Source organism: Rattus norvegicus, chromosome 12 (genome assembly GCF_036323735.1).
Source record: "Rattus norvegicus strain BN/NHsdMcwi chromosome 12, GRCr8, whole genome shotgun sequence".
NCBI lineage: Eukaryota > Metazoa > Chordata > Mammalia > Rodentia > Muridae > Rattus > Rattus norvegicus.
The window spans coordinates 38,250,974-38,273,467 of NC_086030.1; the positions used below are offsets into that span (position 1 = coordinate 38,250,974).

A 22,494-nucleotide genomic window follows, 5' to 3' on the forward strand; every position below is an offset into this window, starting at 1 on the left:
GCTGCTCTAGCAAGCAGTCCTCAGGTCCCAGTGTCAACTGCAGACAGTTACACAGGGCCAGACCCGTGTGTGCACCTCTGGAGAAATGACAAGCCTGGCGGAGGCCCTCACTAGGGCACTGGTAACAACAGTCAGGGTTTATTGCCAACAGGACTCAACAGGAATACTAGGCCCAGGGCAAAGGAGTTGGCTCCCTCCCGACGCCCGGACCTTGCCCCATGGTTGGTAGCCACCCAGGGCTCAGGGCAGGCAGCTGGAGGAAGCTGGGCACTTGTCCCAGACCAGCTGCTGGCTTTATTGGTGGCCTAGATATCCCCACCCCCAACAACTCCCCCTCGGGCTCTAGAAACACAAATTTATTCAAAGTGTCAGGAGCAGGGCAGGCCAGGCCAGGCCAGGCCTCCGAGCCTGGGCCTCCGAGCCTGGGCCTCTGCAGCAGGAATTCCTGAGCCTCCAGAAACATGGGCTGTGACATCTGCTTTTTTCCTAGCTTCTAACTGGCTGGAAGGCCCCAGCTTTAGGAGGGCTGAATCGGCCATCGAGGTGGGCAGTGGACTGCCACACTAGTAGCCAGAAGGATGGAAACAGCAAGGGTGAGGGCGGCTTCCAGGTCTTCAAGGCTAGAGACAGCACCTGAGCAGGGGTTGCCCACAGCCATGGCACCCACACAAAGCCTGCTCTCCTGGGGCTCCCAGCATGGGTGCCCTAGCACCAGGCCCCCAGATGATGACCCCAGCCAGCCTACCTGCTCTCCCTGGCTCAGGGGTCACAGGTCATCCCCTTATCCCCGATAGCCAGCAGGGACCCTCTTTCTGTTGTTCACTTGTGGTCTCAGACTTTTGAGTCCAGAGGCAAGGAGGCCCTGGCTTGTGGCCTTTTCCCAGTGTGCTGACTAAACTTACAAGGAAAGAAAGAACTCGCAGCGTTCAAGCCATCTCAGATGTCCGCTGCAGATTTGTGGCTCAGGCCTGCTGGGTCCCAGCTGCTCTGGGCAGTTCCTACTAGAGATAAATAGAGTCACATCCACGTGAACTGTCCCACAGAGACCAGGCCCCTTGGGCAGGTGAAGGCTGGGGCCTTAGGGACACTGCTTTGGGCTCCAGGTGCAGGAGTTGGAGGCCTTTCAGAGGCCCCTTGACCGCTGCCAGACAGCCACATGAAGCCCAGGCATAGCCCCCAGCCAAACTGCTGAACACCTTAGGGGGCCTAGTAGTTCACAAGTTGAGCTGGGTAGACACCATCCTTCTTGTCGAGCTGCAGGGATCAAAGATGAGGGGCTCAGTAGAGGAGATAGAAGCATATGTACCACTGAGTGAGTGTAGCCCCCACTCCACTGCTGGCAAACTCCTCCCTAACCCAGCACCAATGCCTGGTACCTGGTTGTCCGGCCTGGGGGCTATGCTGGGTTTCTGGGCAAGAGGTGGCTTCTTAGTGGCCCCACTTCGGGGAGCTGGGCTGGGTCTGCTGGGTTCTTCTTCGCCAGGTGTCCCCATGCCCCCCGCCAGTACATAGTGCTGCTTCCGAAGCTCCCCGAGCCGTACGCGCTCTGCCTCTAGCGTCTTCTCCAGCTCCAAGACTCGCACCTGTGGGCCACAAACCCAACTCAGCGCTGCCCTGAGATCTTCCCCGGAGATCAGACCCTGGCAGCAGTGGGTGTGAGGGGCGAGGGGCGCACCTGTGTCTCCATCTCCTGCTTCTTCAGCTTGATGAGAGACAGGCCAGAGAAATCCATGGTGTCTGTGGTCGGGGGGGGGGGGGGGGGAGAAGTGAGTAGCTGAGACACCCCTCCCACCAGCTCTGGGAAGCCCCTTTCAATACCCGAGAGCTCGCCTCTGTCCTCGATCTGCTCCTGGCCAGACTTGGTGGAGGCCACCACATTGGCAGCCCTCTCGTTGACAGTGCGGGAACACTCCTGCAGGCGGCTCAGGTGGGGACTGTTCTTGTTGGCTTTTACCTGCAGGGAGCAGAGAGGGCATGGGTTGGTTGGCTGTAGGCAGCAGGTAAGGGCCCCGAGCCCAGGCCTGGCACACGTCAAACCTGGGGTGGTTAGAGGTCAGCAAAGCCTCACCTTCGAGGCTGCCACCAGCTGGGCAGTGCTGGCTGCAATCTCGTGTGAGCAGACGATGAGTTCCTCATATTTGCCCATGTGAAGCACAACCTTGTCAGCTGACTCCCTGAGGGATCAGGCCAATCTAGAGTCTGGGTTTCTGTATCATGAACAGTATGGCAAGCCCCACACCCAACCTTAACACCTTGCCCATCCCACCCAAACCCGGGTTGACATACACCAGCTGTGTGGCTCCCCAGCCCACTGCCTTCGAGGCAGAGATGAGGCCTTCAGTCCACCGTGAATTCTTGGCATAAAATTCCTGCTGTGTTGCTGCCCCCTAGTGGTAGTGGGAGAACAAGACAGGATGGTCCAATCAAGGACATTTTGGATCGTCCAGAGGCACACCCGAGACCTCCCTGAGACCTCCCTGAGATGTGGGGGCTTTTAGCTGTGGCAACAGACTGTGTTTGGGGGATGTCATGCACAAAGGAGTCAGGGGATCAGAGTTTATTTCTCTGACCCAGCCATGAAGGCTGCCAGACCACAGCTTACCCTGCCGCTCTCCACAATCTCCTTCTGCAGGCTGGTGGACGTCATCACCAGGAGCCGGATGGCCTGCCAAGACCAAGATGAGTGTGACTTTCAGGGTGGTCCTGGCACAAAACCCGCTCGGAGTCACTCACCCACTGCACTCACCTTCATCAGATCTGTGCAGGAGTTGAGGATCCTAGGGAGAGGCAGAGAGGAGAGAGAAGACAGCTCTGAAGTGTAGCCTTATGACATAATGCAGGCTTGGCCACACCAGGGCAGGGCAGGGCAGGGCAGGGGGTGTGCAATTTCTTGTCCTGCCCCTTTCTGGACTGCTCAACAGTCAGGCAGGTGGGATCTCATGGGTCCAGGGAAGCCGCTTCATGCTGGGGCTTTGGGGACGGAAGCTGTACTTACCTCTCGTTCACCTCTAGTTTCACCCCTGAGCTCTCGTGGCGGGCCTGGTTCATCATGTCCTGTACACAGTGACAGAGAATGAGCCCGCAGAGTCCAAGAACATCCTATCTGTCCCTGCTCAAATGCAGCTCTAGCCCCCTCAGTTCCCGCAGGAATTGGGAGAGTCCTGACACTCAGCCATCACCTCGATCCTCCGCACAGCGTCCTCAATGGCTGCAGAGGTGGCTGCCATCTCCTTGTCAACCATGGCCCCTAGCTCCTCTTGCCGGACGTCCAGGCTCTTAGGCTTCAGGTCCTGAAACAAGAGTCAGACATGTAGATTCAACTTCATCAGGGCCCAGGGAAAGATGGGCAGGAGGCAGACGACCAGGGTGGCAAGGGTGGTGTGTGCAGGTTCAGCCTTACTCACTGAAGCTGCAGCTTGTGAGCGCGCGCACACACACCCGTGAGCACACGCACCTGCTTACCTCCCTCGTGGAAAGGACAGATAAGTTAGCACCCCTTCAGCCCAGCTCAGTGCCTTGGCCGCACACCTCACCTGGCCCAACTGAAGAATGCCCTGCAGAGGGGCCCGCATCAGGCTGGGCTGGGCCCTCGGTAGCTTTGTCTGGTCCTGCAGCTGTCCCATGAGCTCCAGAGCCCGGGCTCCACACTCCCTGCACGTGTCGATCAGGCCTGTTGGGGTAAAGGGAAGGTCTATGAGGGGAACCTTTGCTTAAGAGTCCTGGATAAGGTCCCCACATGTCCTGGCCCAGGACTTGCCCAAAGGAAGGCCCTCCTTTCCCCTGAACACTGTGAAGACCCTCACTGTGTGAGACAAGATGAAAAGGCCACACCCTGTCACCATGATCTACTTACGGTCAGCGGGGTCAGTGGGGGCCAGGTGCGAGGTGGCGCCACCGTTGACAATGGTGTCCGCGGCCAGATGGGAGAAGCGGGTCAGTGCTGCTACCAGGGCGGAAGCATCTGCAGGGACAAAGGCCAAGGCTGCGGGTGGGAGCGATGGGGTATTTGTGTGGGGAACACCAAGACGAGTGTACCATTTTCTCAGTGAGTCTGGGCTAAGGCTCCAGCACCCCAGCATATGAAAACAGGGGGGTGCTGAAAAGGCTAGGCGGCCACCAAGCAGAGTCAGGGTGACTCCAGACCCCCTGTCCTCCACTTCTGCAGATCACTAATGTCAGCCAGGTAACAGGCACAAGGCTCTAAGGAGCAGCACGGTGCCTGTCTCCTCGGGAACCCCACACCAGGTGCCTCTAGCTGCAGTGACCCCACAGAAACGGCAGATTCACACCACCCCCAGCCGTACTCACCCTCAGAGGAAGCCAGGTACTGGGTGTGGCCCTTCTCCAGGCCACTCACGCTGTCCAGGGCTGCCTGAGCCCGGCTCACTAAGTAGTCTGCAAGCAGAGAGGACAAGCACCTCAGCCAGGGCTTCTAGGGCCCGGGTGGCGGGTGGTGATGTCACTGGCAGGTGAGCAGCCATCTGCACAGAGGGGGAGGTGCCCGCAGCACAGACCTGGGGAGCTGGTGCAACGGAGGTGCAGGGGGTCATCCAGCTTGCTCACTGCGTCCTGCAGGATGGCCTCCGCCTCGGCGGCTGCACCTCGCAGCACTGCAAACTGTTCATCCAGCAGCTTCTGCTGGAGCCCCTGCTCCTGAGACTCCTGATGGGGAGGTGGGACCTTCAGACCCCCAAGGCCCAGGGCTTCCCTCCGAGGACTGACAGTTGACAGTGACTGCCCCCAACCCGCTGACCCCCTGTGGAAGGATCCCTGATCCAACTGGGGTGGAGATTTCTAGACCATCTCCCTACCTCCTAGGACTTGGAGGACTCATGTAGGGAGGTGGGGACACAGGACAGGGCAAACAGAGTGAGAAACAGCCCAGGACCTCGACAGACTTATCCCAAGGCCACTGAGCACACAGAAAGATGTTCTATGGGCTGCCAAGATGGCTCAGAGGGTAAGGGTGCCTTCCACCAAACCTGACAACCTGAGTTCAATCCCTGGGACCCAGGTGGAAGGAAAGAACTATTGCAGGTTGACCTTCGATCCCCATATGTATTCCCCCGCCCCCGAACACAATAAATACAACTTTAAAAGTAAAAGGATATTCAGTATCATTAGGCGACTAGAAAATGCAAATCAGAATCGCAATCAACAGCCCTGGGTGACAGAACACACCCAGCACTCAGAAGGCTGAGGCAGGAGGACTACCCTGAATTTGGGGCAAACCTGGAGCCTTGAACCCATACAACTGGTCACAGTGAGAAGACAGTAATGAGAACTTGGAGGCCTGGTCGGGAGGAAGCCTGGGGCTTCTTTCGGAGAGCCGAGTCTGTCTCGGCAGTAAGGGCGCCAGGTCCTGAGCGCGCAGGGTGAATGCTGACTCGCCCATACCAAAAGGGTGAGTTCCCCACAAGGAGGACGGCAAGGTGGAGGCCTCGTACCTTTTCTGCCAGCCGCCCCTGTAGCTCGCCCTTCTCCTGGGCGCTGCGCTGCTGCTCTTGGCTAAGAGCCTCTTCCTTCTCCCGCACCAGGCTCTGGGCAGCCAGCAGCTCTGCCTCACGCTGCCGAATGGCTCCGCTCAGTGCTTCCTTCTCTGCGTTCAGTGTATCTAGCCGTGAGCTCAGCTCTGACCCACTCTGTGAACGTGAAACATGTCAACAGCCATGACGAACCTACCTGGCCTTACTCCCTAAGTTACAGCCTACCACGCAGGGCGGTGTCTTATTATCACTGCCTCCCAAGACACGAGAGCTTCCTGAGGGTCAGGCCTCCACCTGGCCTCCTTGAGGACCCACGGCCACATAAGTATGGCCCAACCCACAGGCCAGGGGACCTGGCTTGTCCCAGCCTGACCCCAGCACCACTGGGGAGCCCCTGGCTAGCAGGCACCTGTTCCGTGCGGCTCAGGGCCTCCTGGGCATGGGCCAGCTCTCCTGCCTTGGCCACCAGCTCCCTCTTGAGCTTCTCCAGCTGGTCACTCTGCTCCTCCATCTAGGACAGGGCTGCGTGTCAGTAGGGCAGCGGGGCAGGGAGGTGCGTGTGCGGGGGCGGGGCGCGCACTGAGCACACCTTCATCTCAGACTCCCGCTTCACTTGCTCCATCTGGAAGGCCAGCTGCTCCTTTACCCGTGCCACCTCCTCCTGGCTCTGCTGTGTCACCGTCAGCTGCTTGGCTGTGTCTGCATTCTAGAAGGCAGGGCACGGGTTCTGACTCTGGTCCCGGCCCACACCGCCCTTCCTGAGGCTGGGCACCCACCTTCCTGAGCAGCTCGGCATGCGTGTTAATGAGTTCATTGTGCTTCTCCTTCAGCTTGCTGTAGCGTGCCTCAGTGGCACTGGCCTTCCCTGCAGAGAGGCGAGGCTGAGTGGAGTGGGCAGGCAGGGTAGGCTCTGCCCCTCACCCTTCGCCAGGCGCCACCCGCGGTACACACTCTCCGCCTCCTCTCGCAGGCCCTGGTTGCGCGCGCCTTCCAGCTGCAGGGCTTTCAGCTGGGCCAGCTCGTGGCGCAGCTGCTCGTTGTCCACCAGGGCCTTCTGCTTCTGCTTCCGCTGCTCCTCCAGCTCTGCCTCCAGGCTGTTCACCTGGCCCTTCAGCTGCGAGATGTACCGCTGGGCCTGCAGGGCAGGGAAGGGAGCGTGGGTCCCCGGCCCCGCTGGCTGCGTGGGGACCGCCGCCTGGGGCCCCCCGTGGCCACACCCCTCACCTCCATCTTAATCTTCTCCAGCTCAGCACGGAGGGTCTCCACCTCTCTCTTCAAGTTCTCAATCTGGAGGTCCCTGGAGACAGAGGTCCTGGGCTCAAGTTCATCAACCAGAAGGTTCCAGACTGCCCAACTCAGATCTCAGATGTCACTAGTAGCCGCTCAGGAGTGGGGTGTTTCATTTCTCTTAAGTTCCTACTGTGGCCTTTCCAGGCACAAGGCTTTTTCTAGCCTCCCCATCCCAGCTGGCCCCTGGGGACTCACCTGTCATCCTTCATGGAGCCATTGGGGGGTCCAAAGGTCTGATCAAAGAGGTCAGCCACCACCTGCTGACCATAGCAGAGAACATGGACCTGTGACCCGGGCACCTATGCCCTAGAGGCACCCTACATTTTACCCAGCCTTGGGGACTAGCAGAGAGGACCTTACCACTGGCTCCCCAGCAGGGGGCCCACTGCTGATCTCAATTAGGTTCTCAGGCTCCTCCTCCTCCGGGGCCTCTTCTGGAATCACCACCACCGGCTTGATGTGCTCAGCCAGGGCTGAGGCCCGCAGGAAATTGGGGGGTCCCTGTAGGGACAGTGTTTGGAAGATGCTCAGCAATCCCCACAAGACTTTTGAGAACTCATCCAGAGCCTGCAAGGAACCAGGGGCTGCTGTGTGGGGCGGGGGTGGGGGCAGCGGGGACGGGCACCTCAGGCAGTCTGGGGATCTGGATGAGTCGCTTGAAGTAGAGCATGTCCGAGGCTCGGCGGAAGAAGTTTCTGAGACTGCGGGTGGAGGGAGACAGGTCAGAGAGGGCATCAGGCCTCTTTCCAGCCGTGCTGTAGCACTGCTCCCCAGGGTTGGTACCTGTGAAACTGCTCGTGGAACCGATCCCTGTGGCCTTGCAGGGTGTCTGCTGGGAGACCTGAGGGATAGCACAAGTCAACAGTGCTTCCTCTGCACGCTGCTCTGAGGCCTGCTTTCCCTCTCTGCCCCTCAAGTTTCCAGACCCACTGCCGAGTGGAGGGGTCCCTGTGGCCTGGCCAGTCCACCCTAATTGGGAAGGGAGATGAGACTCCATGGGGTCACCTTAGCTCTGACGCAGGCCAGAGAAGGTGGCACTGAGCAGACACCATCACTGCCCTTATTATCCGGGCCAAAACTGCCTACCGGCGCCTGGCTTTGGAATGCTCTAAGACCATGGACCATGGAAGTTGCCCTGAGCCAGCACACACAATCTGAGAACCTTTCCTGAACACTAGTGACAGGCAGCCTTTCACTCCTGCTCCCCAGAACACAGGGAGGGGCCACTGTCCTACCTACGCCAGGTATGCAGGAAGCCATACAAATGAACAGCCCTAGACATGAAGTCTCTGCTGTGGAAAACGGTCACCTCCCCCCCTTCCCCCCTCCCCCCACCATCACCCCATCCCCCCAGAAACACATTACTGGTGTTAACAGGGAAGGGTGTACAGGTTCTCTTTCTAAACTAGTAGTCTCTCAGCCCTTCCTTTTAGTAACATGGATGGATTCAAGGCCTCATGGGCCCTGTCAGGACGGCACAACTCACAGGAGTGGAGCTTGAACATGAGCTTCACCGTGTAGTGGTACAGGTGGCTGCAGTCCTGGATGACCTGGATGAGCGGCGCCAGGCGACACTGGCCAGAAGACATCTGTGACACTGCGATGGCTGTGTTGAGCTGCCGGAAAACTGGGGAAAGGGAGCAAGTGGAAACCAGCATGAGCAGATGTGGCTGGCGGTGGGCTGTGGTGTGGCCCCACACCAGTCCACTTCAGTGACAGCTCAGGTATTGGGGCTCTGGAGTCAGTGAGTGGCCTCCACTGTGCTGTCAAAGCCATGGTAAAGGTTTATGATGCCTGGGTCTCTAATCTGGGCCTTCAACAGTATGTTGTAGGCTGGGACTAGTGCCCTTTGGCTGGTGGCTATCCCACGCTGAGGACAGACCCCAGGAGCGAGCTGGTCAATCCTCTAAGCTCCAGGGAGGGTTTTCTAGAACCCTCAGCCAGGGTGAGCCCGAGACAAGGTGCTGAAGACAGGAATGCCAGCTCCATACTCCAGGGCTGCAAACTTAAATAGAACCTCAGAGAAGGAACAAGCTTAGGGTTGTCCCCAAGGGCCAGAGAGATGGCTCATTGCTCACCACCAAATCTGATGACCTATATGGTACATGGAGAGGGACTGACTCCTTCAAGTCTGGCCTTCACACTTGTGCCATGGTACAGGTGCACACGCGCGCGCGCGCACACACACACACACACACACACACACACACACACACACACACACACACAAAATTAAAATACAATGAATCCATTTTAAATACCGTCAGTCTGGCCAAGCATGTTAGTGCAAACCTATGATCTGCTCAGGAAACTGAGGCAGGAGGATTGAGCTCAAGGCCAAACTTCTACAAAGCAAGACCTTGTCTCAAAAACAACAGAAGGCTGGAGAGGCGTCTCAGGAGTTAAGCTGAGCTGGCTGCTCTTCCTGAGGACCTGAGTTCAAATCCCACACTCCCATGAAGCCTCACAACTACACACAACTCTGGTACCAGAGGACCTGAGTCCCTCTTCTGCTTCTGCAGGTACCAGGCATGCACATGTACACAGATGGACAGCCAGGCAAAGCACCATCCGAGTTTAAAAACCGGTGGGCTGTCCTCGTCATTCCCCATCTTTCAGATGTGGAGGCCGGCTAGGGTTTGTTCCAGGTCACAGTCCTGAACACGGGCCTTGCAAGCCCCAAGTGACCGGACACCTCACTTGCCCTGGAGACCCTGACAATCGGGCCTTGTATCAGGACTCCAGAGAAGAGGGACAAAGGACAAACACGAGGCTGCTCCCCTGGCCAGCATCCTCTGTGGGGCAGAGAGGGGAATGACGAAGAGCAGGCCAGGCGGTGAGCCAGGACGGGAGAGCAGCCAGGCCCATGCTGGCAGACAGAGCAGTTCCAGAGGCCGCCAGCCCTCCCCTCGGTCTGGCCACGCCTGGGGTGGAGCTGTTCGCAAGACTTCACCGTACAGGAAAGAGCCAGGGATGGAAGCCACACTAGGGTGTTGGTTGGTTGGTTTTGGGGTTTTGGGGGTGTGTGTGTGTGTGTGTGTGTGTGTGTGTGTGTGTGTGTGTGTGTGTGTGTGTGTGTGTGTGCGCGCGCGCGCACGCGCGTGTGTGTGAACTACACAGGATTACTTTGGATTTCAAATGTACGAACCAACTCTGGTTTGCTCTATGCCTTATTTCAGACAGAATGCTCTCTACATCTTTCCGGCCATGGTAGACTGTCCTTCCTTTCTCCCTTCTGCTGCCCCTCTCTCCTTCCCAGGGTGCCCCCCCCCCCCGCCTTGCTAGGCAAGCACTTCCACTTAGGTACAGCCCCGGCTAATCAAGACCAGGTTGGCCTCAAACTCAGGTATCTGGGTGCTTTTGTCTCTTACACATCACACTAAGGGCATGTGCCACCAGACCCAGACCTCCTATTTAAAGTGTCCTTTCCTTTATTTTATATGTATAGGTGTTTTGCCTGTGTACCACATGCCTGCAATGCCCTCAGAGACCAGAAGAGGGCATCGGATCCCTAGAACTGGAGTTAGACAGGATCAGCCCTTCTCACTTTTGAAAGAGACTGCATCCAGATTGACCTGGAACTTACTCTAGCTCAAATTCATGATTCTCCTGCCTCAGCCTTCTGAGGAGTACCCCTCTCTTACAGTCTTGCACTCTCCTTGAAGGCAGCGTGCTGCAGCCAGCTTTCCACTGAGATGTGAGGGGTTTCTGTCTCTGTGCTGGGGGCGAGGTGAGGGGATCCTACACCTGTCACCTGGGTTATCTCTGGAAGCTCAGTCAACAGTGCCCACTCTCTGTAAGTCCCTAAAACATCTGTGTCACTAAGGATAGGGGCCCGCAGCTTCTTCCCACTCGCCTTACAGCTCCACAGTCTGTCCACTTGGGCATCCTATGCCAAGAGCAGTGAGGGTGGGGACACAAGGACTTGAAGCACGTAGCCTGTGAGCTCTGAGGAGCTTGGGCTCAGCTTTTCTGCTGGGACACAATTCCTGGCGGCCTCGGTCCAGCTGCAGTACTGAGCCACACCCCTGGTGACCTGGTGACCTGTCTTCTGCTCCCACAGTGGCTCCTGGACAGGCTCCACACTGGCTTCTCACCCACTAGCGCCACAGGCCCAGGCCCAGGGTACAGAGTGGCTGTCCTGCCTCTTCCCAATTCCCTGTTTTTCCTTAAAAAGGCGTTTGCCTTGGGCTTTGCCATGGACAACACTGAGTCACCAGCAGTTGTTTTGAAGGTACAGCCCAGAACAATCACCTCCCAGGCGGGAGGGGGAGCCCGCAGAGATTTCCTGTCCCACAGCTGCCAGACCAAGACGCATTTCAGAGCACAGGGTAGGAAAGGTCAGCCATATTTTCTCTCCTGGAGAGCAGTGCAGCTGCTGAGGCCAGGCGGGAGCCGGAGAGCTCCTCCACAGGGCACCCCCACCCCCCACACTCAGGGCCCACAGAGTGATGTTCATGTGAACACACGCAGGGTCTCGGGAAGGGAAGGCTCGGCTTGTGCTCTGCAGGTGCCATGAGGCCCCGGTCTGTTCTGGAGGGAGAGGGACCCCAAGGTGCAGGAGCACGTACGGCAAGAAAGACAAGTGAAAACCGGTCTGCTCGCTGGTTTGGCCACAGCCTGGCATAAGTGACTTGCTCACCTGACTCAGAAAGCTTCAGTTCACAGTCCATGTAGTCAAACATCTCCACAGTGAGCTGAAAACTAGGAGGAAAGGGGGGTGATGGAGAGGGCAGCAGGGCACCCACATAATCCCCAAGACCCCTGTGGAACAGGAAGCAAGCTCCATCTGGCAGAAACATGGAGCACCCAATAAACCCCTTCACCCACAGCATGACCCACTAGGATCATGACCTTTAAGCCAATGGGCTGTGGCCTCATTTGACATTGTCCCTGGTGGGCACTTGGGTCTGAAGAGCTTGGGGACCTGGGAGAAACTGAGGCCACACAGACTCACATGTTATTAACATCAGTTCCCGCCGCCTTCTCCAACACTTCATCTGTTACCTCCAAGCCCGCAGGAAACTGGGGGTGCTGCAGAGAGAACCCCACTCAGGCTCACTGAGCAGCCTCCTACTGGGCCCATCCCTGCTCCTGACAGCTCCTATGAGAAGGAGAGTCACCACCAGGGAGGTTTCCCAATCCCTTCATCCTGTGAGGGGCTGATAGGGTCCAGGACTGACAGACAGACAAGGCCCCCTGACCATGACTGACAGACAGGCAAGGCCCCCAGAGCACAGATGGCTGGCATCTGCACTGGATCTATGCAAACACCGAGATAGCCTGGCCGTCTCCTGTCAGCCATCCTAGCCTCCATGGCAAGTGGACAGACCACGGATGGACCAGATAGGTGCCACCCAAGCCCCTCTATGCCCCAGGATGTCACAGAGAGAAGAGGCCCCAGACCCTCAGTCCCATGATTTCTTGGGGAGACTACCTTAAGGTGGAAGGAGATTTTAGTCAGCAGCAGTTTGGTATAGATATTCACCAGGTGTCCATACTGGTCACGTAGGTGGCCCTGTGAGGATTGGAGCCCTGTGTGAGGTCACTGTCAAGAGCAGACCTAGGAATCCCAAGGACTGAGCAGGCGCCCAGACAGAGGAAAGGAGGTGGGAAGAGAAGAAGCAGGCCTTTCTTCCACAAATCAGTCTGTCACTCACTCACTCAACAAACACTTCCCGCGAGCCTTCGCCAACCTCATTACTCTGTCCCCTCCTAAATCTCAGTCCTTGTCCCTCTTGCCAGAGAAAAGCTTGTGAGAGGCAGAGAGAGCCCTTTGTCCAGGGCAACAGGCCAATTCTGAGCAGGGGCACTTTACTAAAGAGCTGGTAGCAGACAGGGGAGGTGCATTCTGGTCTCCACACAGCTTCCAGGCTCCCTCTTGCAAAAACCACCATGGTGTGTGGCCACGCCAGCAGGGCCTGTCTGCAGCAGGCACTGTGACGAATGCTGTTTTCCTTACATCAAAGGACATGGATAAGGCACAGTGGCTCTGGACGGGCAGTGCTCTCCCTCTGGGTCTGCTCCACCAGATCCATTCAGCTAAGCGCCCCGGGAGAGCTTGGAGAATGGGGCCTGAGGCCTCTGACTTCTGAGGATGTTAGAGTGAATCCAGACACAGGCAAATGCCTGGCAAATGCCTGGAAATTTCAAGTCTGTATGTAACACAGCTTCTATAGTTCAGGGTTCAAGTCTAGGGGACCCTGGGGGTCCCTGCTCTTCATACAGGCCTGAGGTTGCCACCTGTCTCAACTCAAGAGGACTAATGGGCTTGATTATGGAGCTGTTGGCTCATCCGCCTGCACCAGGCCTCAACAGCAACTTCACACTGAGGAGTACTCGGCCTCCACAGTACCCCCAAGGACAAGAGGAAAGAGAATCCCCAAATGCTGCCCTCAGCTCAATCATGTTGCCGGACACTGTCCCCATACCTACCCACAAGTCGCCAATCTCACGTATGTTGCTCCGGTACCGCTGGCAGTCATGCAGCACCTGCAGTCAGAGAAGGAGGGTGAGGACACAGAACCTGAGGGGTCCCTCCCAGCACAGGGCAGGACGGACAAGGTGGCAGGCACTGGGCAGGGTGTGCAGTCCACAGCTCGGGGGACAGATACAAGGACAGAGCTGCACACTTCCAGGGGACACTGTGGCTGCTGTTAGCTGGAGGCATGGAGGCTTTACTCTTCTGAACCTGTAAGAGCCAGGGCTGTGGCCACTACTCACATTGGGGTGTCCATCTCGGAGGACTTTGTGAAGGACGTGACAGAATTTCCAACTGAGGATGGAGCTGCTGGGCAGCGGCAGGCCGATGGCATAGGACCAGAAGGTAAAGGCTCCTTTCTCATGGTGAGTGCCCAGAATGATACCTTAGAGGGTCAAGGCCAAGAGTAGGACAGACTGACATGGGCAGTTAGGTGTTCTGTAGACAGTTCCTCCCACTGGGCCCTTGAACTCTCTGCAGTTTCCTAAGTTCTCATTCAACCCAGGTCACAACAACTGGAGACCTTAGGCCGGTCACGCTCCCATCTCAGCACAGCCTGGGGTCAGGTCCACGCTCAGCCCAATCTCCTGACACCTCCCTAAGACCCAAGGGGCACAAGGATACGCCGGGCATGCTTCTCCTTCACTGGGGCCTCCTGGCTGTTGATGGCTTTGCTGATACTGATGGCCTATGAGAAATAACAGAGGAAGGATTAGACACCCATCCACAGCTGTCTGGAAAACACAACCCAAAGGAGAAGGGGCCACCAAGTCTGGTGGAAGACAAGTGCAGGGGCAGAAAGAGCATGGTTCCCTGATCCACCCTCTGGAGAAACTTCTCTTACGTGACCTACAGCTGGTGCTAATGTCACAAGTCACCGAGAGCTCCAGGCTCAGGAAGGGCAAGGCAGGGAGGCAAGCTGAGCTGTGGCTCAGAAAGTCATGTCTGATCTACCTCACATCATTCTCCTTGAAAAGTCCCCAGACTCCAGGAAGACGGGGTAAGGGCAGGGCCCGACATAGCATCCTCTGTCCAAGTTTCACACCAGGGAGAACAGTAGAGATCTGCCCTCTGGTCCAACAGAGCCCCTCGTCCTCAGTGCCACCCCCTCTTCCTGTCTGCCAGAGCCCACAGCAATGCCAGCTGAAATTCCAGCCAGCACCACGCAGAAACGAGGCCCTACCACTGGCTACACTTCCTAGGCACCGCTCATGCCACAGAGGACAGCTATGGCCCCCTGAGGATGGGGGAAGGGCAAGGAGGGCCTGCTTGCAGCCAATCGGTTGTCACTTGAGAAGGGAGCAGCCTCACACTGAAGGAATTCTCACCTCCACTGGACACATCTCATTCCCCCAGCTCAACACCTTCCAGTAAACCTCTGTTGAGGCAGGAGGCCAGGACACACAGAAAATACCATCCATTTACCCACTCCTCTGAGGCTCCACTGGCAGGGACAAGGGCAGGAGGTCAGATGAGTCTTCACAGGTCACCAGTGTTTGTGAACTGGAAAGAGCTTCCCAGGCCCCAGGCAGGAGGGTGGAATGGACTGTCAGGCACAGATCCAGAGGCCGGGGCATGCAACTGACCCAGAGCGAACTCACCGAGGTGAGCCACGGATACACTGGGCATGCACCTAGGGACACGGCAGGCCAGCAAGCGCTAGCCAGTGTGATAGCTTTTGTTATTCTATCTCCCAAAGGCCACCACGCACTCCTACTGCAGCACCTGAGCTGGTCAGGGCAGTGGATTCCAACAGTGGCTGCCTCAGCAACGCTCAACAGGCTGGCTCAACTTTCCTATCAGAGTAGCAGGCCTAGTGGGGTGCAGAGTCCCTTTCTGATGAGATGCATGAATCTGAGGACTGCCAGGGCTGGACCCTTCCCCCCACTGCCCAAGAGAGATGCACTGACCCCCTTTCACACACAAGGCCCACTGTGGGAAGCTCACTGAAATGTGAGGACCTGGAGCTGTAGCTAAGCCCTCCCACCTCTGGACTAGGGTCCTGAAGGAAAACAGGCAAGCTCTGTCTTCCCAGTACACAGAGCCTCAGGCTGCCAACCACCTGTTCTTATGTGTGTTGAGCCTGCATCCCCTGGCCTCCCCCAGGTCTCACTTTCCACACAAACACAGGGCGGCCAGCCAGCAGCTGTGGGGAGACTGCCACTCTGCACAGCAAGGGTATTTCACCTCTGCTGAGGGGACACGGCACAACAGTGGCCATGAGGGACAATCACAGAATGCCACCCATCTCCCAGAGGTGTCTGGGAGACAGTTACTATGTGATTTCCTATTTCTTAAAGGAAACTGAAGCTCAGAGAGATCCGGTGTCCTGTGTTCATTGTAATAAGGGCAGTAACAGGTCTGTTGGACTCCGTGCTGTGTTCTTACGGTGACCATGACACAGCTTCCTGGCACAGCTTTTCCCTGGCAGGGGTCACATGGGCTAGGCCATGCTCACAGCAAGGAGTGTCCGTACCATCTCTGGGCTGTGAAGCCACGACCTATGCCCCTGACCCCTCAATGGCTCTAATGAGGAATGCCACCTGGCCTAAAAGATTTCTGGCAAGAAGGGAGGGGACGGAGCTGCCCACGTGGCACAGATGAAGAGGACCTGGGAGGGGCTGAGACGTTTGAAGTATTGAGTCTGGGAATGGGCAGGAAGGAAGTCTCCTCCTCTGAGGAAAAGGGTTACCAAGAGGCCATGATGAACTTTTGAGACCCAGGCCTCCCTAGCCTACAGCAGAGTCTCTGCTTTTCTTTACCTTGAAGCAGAGACAAACAGAACAGCAGAGCCTGGAGCCTGGGAAGATGGCTCCTGGGTTAAGAGCACTGTCTGCTTTTCTAAAGACCCCAAATCCAATCCCCAGCAGCAATGTCAGGAGGCTCAGAGCCACCTGCAACTCCCGCTCCAGGAGGGTCAGACCAGCGGTCTCCGTGGGCACCGCCATCACATGTGCAGACGCATGCCCAGAATTGAAAACGGCAGGTGGTCTCTGTGGCCACCTTGGCCAGCAGAGTAATAATCCAAGGTGGGCAAGTTTGGTTCAACGTGACTCAGTAGACTCAGTAGCTGGTGTCTGACCCCTGAAAATCACTGCACATTAATTTGTGCGCATGTGTGTAGAAGTCAAAGAACAACTGAGGGAGCCTGTTCTCCTTCCACCATGCGGGTCCCAGGACCCAAACTCAGTTGTCACACTTGGTGGCATTACCCTTACCAGCTGAGCCATCTCAATAACCCTCAACCCCTACCCTTTTGATGTGTGTGTGTGTGTGTGTGTGTGTGTGTGTGTGTGTGTGTGTGATATATGTTCATATGATACATGAACTAAGCCATGAGGCTTAGTTTAAACTCACTGTGTAGCTGAGATTGAATTTGGACTCCTGATCCAAGAGCTGGGATTACAAGTGTGCATTATCATGCCTGAGAGAGCCCTGCTTTCTCAAACCCCCAATGTGTAACACTTAGCCCTTCCCATTGCCAGACCTGAGCCACAAGGACACACAGAACGCTGGGCCCCCTCAGCCCCACTTGTTGTTGTTTTTTTTTGGTTCTTTTTTTTTTTTTCGGAGCTGGGGACCGAACCCAGGGCCTTGCGCTTCCTAGGTAAGCGCTCTACCACTGAGCTAAATCCCCAGCCCCCCACTTGTTGTTGTTGAACTAAGACAGGATCTCTGCTTAGTTCCCTCTGTTCTGAAACTTACTTCATAGACCAAGTTGGCTTTGAAACCAGATCTTCCTGCCTCTTCCTCCCAAGTCCTAGGATTAAAGGTGTGAGCCGCACGACTGGTTGTCCTTGGCCCTCTACTAATCGGATTTATGGTTCTCCAAATGTCCAGCTGGGAGTGTTACTTTCTCTCGTCACCTCATGGCGTGTGTGGCTGCTACTCCCAGCCTCACTCACAGTGCAGCAGTAAGGAGGCCATGAGGTACTGAGGAATGTGACCCGGGAGGGAGTGTGGCAGGGTCTTCTGTGGAGGGCCAGGGTGCCACCCATCCCTGAGCTGGCCACAAGGGATAGGACCGTGTCAGCTAGCCATCCTGTGCAGGCGCAGGCTGGCTCCCGGGAACACAGGCCCGTTGTGTACAGGGTGGGCAGATGTGTGGGGTGGCCAGCACCACACAAGGAGGCCCAGTGCTCACACAGTAGGCGTCTGTGGGTACTCCTGGCCCTTGCTCATCCTCCCAGGCGGCAGCAGCAGGCAGGGGTGATGCCCGCCCACCTCCCTTGTGAATTTCCCTTGGGGAGGTGACTGTGGGTCACATCTGAGCAGAGTGGGGTAGGAGCACTTGAGAACCTCCCTGTATGTGGAATGTCTGACAGACCCTGCAACACAGCTCTCTTGTGAAGCTAGAGTATGACACGGTCTGACGTCAGTGACGCTTGGGGTTCTGAAACCATGTCACCCCCACCCTCGCCTAGCAGGTGGGAAGCCACAGGGTGAAGGGGAAGTAGAGGGAATCCCCGGCCCTGAACACGGCCTTCCTGGCACATAGGAGTGGCCTCAGCTCCACTCAGGCAAAGGAGAAGGAGATCCCTACTGGCTTCTGAGGAGAGACCTCATGGAAGGGCAATCTCAAGATCAAGCCCAGAGCTGGAGAGACCCCACACCACTAAAGGATGTGGGTGCTTATCATACCCTAAATCCTGTCTGACTGCTCAGGAAGCCAAGAAGAGCCATTTCCATGCTACTGAGGGGTGAAGAGCAGGGCACTTGGGGAGCCCCTATGGAAGGCATCACTATCTACCTTTCCCCCTCTGAGAGAGCGTCTCGCATGAGCCCCGGCTGCTCACTGTATCGAGCAGGCTAGCTCTAAACGCACAGAGATTCACCTGTCTCGTCTCTCAAGTGCTGAGATTAACACCACCATGCTTGCCCTGTCTCCCCACTTCTTCGTAAACGAGAAGAGACCCTCTCAGTCTGCAAGGGGACGGTTCTGGAGGAAGCAGGGTAAGTGCAGCAGCAAGTTCCACGGCAGCCATGAGACGCCTGGGAGTGCTGGGGACCTGCAGGTGAGCAGACACAACAGAGTGGGCAGGTGACCGTTTGTAGAGATGGACCGCTGGGCAGTGCGGTGAGTCCACACCAGGCCCCAGCAGCCACCAGTCTGACAGGACAGTGTCAGCACCAGGAGGGGTTGACCCTCAGAGGGCAGAGGCTGAGAGGCTGAGGCGCAGCACTGCCACACAGGGCCATGGAAGGACAACACCATACAACCCTCCATACAGACTCCACAACTCCTGCAGGCTTGAAAAGCCCATAGCGTGCCCTAGGGCCAGCAGCTAGGTCTCAGTAACAACAATTCCATCAGTTTTACTGAGTTCATCCTTGTGCCAAGTGCTTGGCCGGGAATCTCATCAGGTCTTCAGGAGGAACCCCAAGAGTTCTCCAGACAAGGACAGTGATGCTTCAGCAGTCGACCAATGTCCTAAGAACAGGGCATGCTAAGTGTGTCGCTCTGAACAGGCCCGCCCTATGCACCCAGTATCACAGCAGGACCCGATCCTCTGTGGCCATGTCAACTCAAAGAGAACAGCACGGCATGGAGAGGCCCCATTCTGAGGTGCCCCAGAGCCACTCTGCCAACCCAACCATGGCTCCTCCACATCTCTGTGTGCTGTGCCTGATGTCCATACCATCCCGAGCCCCCCTTTTGCTGGGCCGCAGGTGCTGCTGTGTTCTGCATGAGGCCTCAGAGCTGATGGGACATGGCCGGATGCACAGCCCGGCCTCTCAGAGCGCCTTCTCTCTGTGAGCTCTGGTTCTCTCTAGGGACGGTTGAGGGAAATGTTTCCATGTAGGCAGTCTTCTAGCCTACACCAAAATCAGGCTACCTGGGCCCCAAGCACTGTGGACCTGTGCTGTAAGCCAGAACATGGATTCTGGACTGCGGAATGATTTAAGTCATAGGTGATGTAGGGCTGGCTTGGCTGGGAGGGCAGCTAGAGAGATGGCGCCAGGAGAGAGGCTCCCTCCAGCCCCCAGCTCAGACCCCTGCCTTGGTGCTATACTCTGACACTGGACCTGGCTTTCGCCTCCCCACCTTGGGTCCCATAGCAGCCTCCATCCTGGGCCCAGGTTGGAGCTCTGAGAAGGCCTCACAACAGCTCAGAGGAGCCCATGTCCTCAGGGTGCACCTGCCCTGCTTATCCACGACAACTGCATTCTTCTCTCTTCAGGGGAGAAATGATGCCATGAGGAGCCAAAGCTCAGGACAGACACCAGGACCAGGTTGAATAAGGGTTCCTAGGAGACCAATGCTGCCGACAGCCCTGGCCCATGACCTACAGGGGGCTCCTAGCAGCCGTCCTAGAGAGTCCTGTCTCAGTGGGAGGGTCTGGATGAGGAAGGAGACACTTCCAATGTGAGCACACGGAGGGAAGGTGTGCTGAGAGGCAGACTGTGCATCCAGCCATGTCCCATCAGCCCTAAGGCCTCATGCAGAACAGAGCAGCACCTGTGGCCCAGCAAAAGGGGGCTTAGGTGGTGTGGACATCAGGCACACGGAGGAGCAGAGGAGCCACGGTCGGGTTGGCAAGGTGGCTCCAGGGTGCCTCAGACGATGCATACAGTGTTCGCACAGGTTCTGCAACCCACAGCCCAGTGTGCATGGAATAAATGTAGACTAGGATCACCGCGCTCTTCCAGGAGCCCACACGCCCAAGACAAGAGGCTCTTTTCCAACAGGACCTCTGGGGCTGGCTGCAGCCCCCAAACCTCCTCACCCAGAGCCCTCAGCTGGCTGCCCCTGACATACAGGCAGATGCTGCTTTAGAAACTTCCCATGCCTCAACTTTAGCTCCTCCCCAACTGTGAAGCAGGAAACTCCAGGCCTCCTGAGTGAAGACTTGGCAGCTCAGGCTTGGGTGATATATGGACAGGACCCTGTCTAGCATACAGAGGCCTTCGGCTCCATCCCCAGCCCCTTTATGATCTTTATGCCATTTTTATGATCCTCCCTCAACTGCCTCCTGGCCCTTATGGAGCCAGACCCCCTCACAGGCCTCCGGGTGGCCTGCCACAGCCACCCTGACTGGAGCAGCTGCCTCCTGAGATAAAACATCCTGGATGCTTTTGTTTTTGAGACAGAATCTGACTATGACTGGCCTGGAACTCAGAGTTCCTTCCCCAGCTTCCTCCCAGTGCTGGTATTAAAGGTGTGTGCCCCTGTACCTGGCTGTGTCCTGTTTGAGTCCATTTGTAGTGTCTGTCATCTGAAGTGTTAGTTTATCACTTACACGGTCTCCAAATCCTTGAGACACCCACCCATGATGTCACACTCGACTGGACCAAATGCCAATTAAAATATTCAAAGAGTAAAGTCTGCATTTGGATGGCCCACATGTAGGCTTTGTCCTTCTCGTTATCCCCCGAGCAACAGAGGGTAACAGTTCATGTGTATGGAATTGATAATGTAGTGAGTGGGAACGTGGTTTAAATTATGTGAGTGGCTGTGTATGAACCACATGTGAATCCTGTACCATTTATACAAGGCACTTGAACATCCATGGGTAATGATTTGTTTGTTGTTTTGAGACAATGTAGACCAGACTAGCAAAGAACTCAGAGATCTGCTTCCTGGGTTAGTATTAAAGATGTGTAACGCCATATCTTTGGATCACAGTATTTTCAGAGGTCCTGGACCCAATTCCCTACACAGTGGGGAGTGGCTATACATCTTCCCCTCCGTAGCATTTCCAGGACAGTCAATAAGTCTTTATTGGACACATGTGAGAGGGGCCACTTGAGGCACAAGAGCTCTTTCAAGACGTAAGCACTGGTGACTTCAGGCGGTGTCTTTCCTCAGCTAATAACTGAGCCACTAGAGACATTTATTAAGGTAGCTATTAAATAATTTCTATTTTTAAAATCATCCTGAAGTGAAGGGACTGAAGCCTCCTGTGTGGGCATCACGAGGCTGTACAGCAGCAGTTGGCAGCGACAGACAGGTCCCCCAAACGCCCAGGCTCAGAGCTGTTGGCAGGGTGGTGGGTTATTTTGCTCTGTGATTCCAAAGACTGGCTTGGAGGACAGAGTGCTCTCATTCAAACACTTTTGCTACCTCAAAGGCCATTGATGACCACAAACACAGGAGTTCTGTAGCCGAGGAGGCTAAGATGGGGCCATATGCAAAGCAGCGCAGAGGCCCAAGGCTGAATCATTTCAGCAGACAGGAAGTCAGCAATCAACTGGCCCTGGTCCATCCAACTGCATCCCTCTTCATTCGGGTCTCCTGTCCCCATCATCCCACCACTGAGGAAGTGCAAGCATTAGTCTGTGACAGTCCACACCTCAAGGACGGCATGAAACCCCTAAGAACCTGTCCTGTGGCCACTACTGACAAATTCGCAGCCCAGCCCACTGCCACCCCAACTCCAGACTTTGTGGGTGGAATACGGAGTAGAAACACGCGGTCCTGAGTCACACCTCCGCTGTGCCAGAATCTAGATGGACAGGGAGGCAGCTGGGTGGTTTCGTTCCTGAGGTATTAGTGATGTCATCACAGACCTGTCTGTCCCACAAGCCAGAGGACTGAGTCACACCCAGGCACATGAACCTATTGCGGTTCAAGGCATATGTTTACCCAGCAAGAAGGAGAAAAAGTCCTGCTGGCACTAATGTCTTCCATGGGCTCAGCCCAGTATGGTGCTGTGGGCCATCCAGGCCAGGATGAGAGGCAGCCGGAGAATGGCAACTAGGGTAAGGCTTGCCGGTTCTCAGGGTGCCCTTACTATGGGCCCTTCTGTATAGCCCTAAGGAGGGCACACAGTCCTCACTTGAGGACCTTGGGGACAGTAGGTGGGCATATCTGAATGACAGCAAGCCCTAGATAGAAACATACCCAACCCCACAGCTGCCCACGTCCTCCTGCCCTGCAGGCCGGCTGTTGTGTCAGAGTCACTCTACCACCCTTCCTCTGGAAGCCAAGTCAAACTGGCGGATCAATAGGGAAGGACAAGAAACAGAGATTTACTAAATGTGGCCACACTGGGAAGGAGGCCAGAGATCTAGTGACCCCTTAAATTCACCTGCTAAGCAGACCCTATGAGGATGCCCACCACTGATCCCCTGACTGGATCTCACAAGTTCCCCTTCCTGCTCCCAGCCCTTTCCTTCTTCCAGTGTGAGATTCCTGAGGAAACTCCCATCTCTTGGGGTCCATTGTTTTCACAGTCCAAGCCTAGAGGTGTGTCTTTCTAGAGAACACCAGTTCTCAACTTGTGGGCCCCAACC

At 56.3% G+C, this 22,494-nt stretch overlaps 1 protein-coding gene across 9 annotated transcripts in view; it reads right to left on the reverse strand.

Moving 5' to 3' along the window:
• Positions 1 to 111: 111 nt before the first annotated feature.
• Positions 112 to 22,494, reverse strand: part of Hip1r (huntingtin interacting protein 1 related) — a 28,672-nt gene continuing 6,289 nt past the window's right edge. The window contains exons 2-32 of one of the 9 annotated variants that reach the window (XM_008769267.4): positions 13,882 to 13,945; positions 13,500 to 13,642; positions 13,212 to 13,268; positions 12,214 to 12,294; positions 11,734 to 11,810; positions 11,419 to 11,480; positions 8,263 to 8,403; positions 7,560 to 7,617; positions 7,402 to 7,477; positions 7,137 to 7,277; positions 6,972 to 7,033; positions 6,711 to 6,783; positions 6,438 to 6,621; positions 6,263 to 6,351; positions 6,076 to 6,192; positions 5,896 to 5,997; positions 5,448 to 5,642; positions 4,515 to 4,662; positions 4,309 to 4,395; positions 3,854 to 3,982; positions 3,534 to 3,670; positions 3,180 to 3,290; positions 2,996 to 3,054; positions 2,747 to 2,777; positions 2,603 to 2,665; positions 2,287 to 2,387; positions 2,069 to 2,174; positions 1,831 to 1,954; positions 1,676 to 1,737; positions 1,377 to 1,583; positions 112 to 1,254 (exon numbers count right to left, since the gene is read on the reverse strand). In XM_008769267.4, the coding sequence (XP_008767489.1) occupies positions 1,207 to 1,254; positions 1,377 to 1,583; positions 1,676 to 1,737; positions 1,831 to 1,954; positions 2,069 to 2,174; positions 2,287 to 2,387; positions 2,603 to 2,665; positions 2,747 to 2,777; positions 2,996 to 3,054; positions 3,180 to 3,290; positions 3,534 to 3,670; positions 3,854 to 3,982; positions 4,309 to 4,395; positions 4,515 to 4,662; positions 5,448 to 5,642; positions 5,896 to 5,997; positions 6,076 to 6,192; positions 6,263 to 6,351; positions 6,438 to 6,621; positions 6,711 to 6,783; positions 6,972 to 7,033; positions 7,137 to 7,277; positions 7,402 to 7,477; positions 7,560 to 7,617; positions 8,263 to 8,403; positions 11,419 to 11,480; positions 11,734 to 11,810; positions 12,214 to 12,294; positions 13,212 to 13,268; positions 13,500 to 13,642; positions 13,882 to 13,945 (3,135 nt within the window). In that variant the 3' untranslated portion in view covers positions 112 to 1,206. Of the gene's footprint in view, positions 1,584 to 1,675; positions 1,738 to 1,830; positions 1,955 to 2,068; positions 2,175 to 2,286; positions 2,388 to 2,602; positions 2,666 to 2,746; positions 2,778 to 2,995; positions 3,055 to 3,179; positions 3,291 to 3,533; positions 3,671 to 3,853; positions 3,983 to 4,308; positions 4,396 to 4,514; positions 4,663 to 5,447; positions 5,643 to 5,895; positions 5,998 to 6,075; positions 6,193 to 6,262; positions 6,352 to 6,437; positions 6,622 to 6,710; positions 6,784 to 6,971; positions 7,037 to 7,136; positions 7,278 to 7,401; positions 7,478 to 7,559; positions 7,618 to 8,262; positions 8,404 to 11,418; positions 11,481 to 11,733; positions 11,811 to 12,213; positions 12,295 to 13,211; positions 13,269 to 13,499; positions 13,643 to 13,881; positions 13,946 to 18,092; positions 18,902 to 22,494 lie in introns of those variants that run through there. The other 8 variants (XM_008769266.4, NM_031234.1, NM_001134763.1 and 5 more) reach the window with 8 other exon arrangements.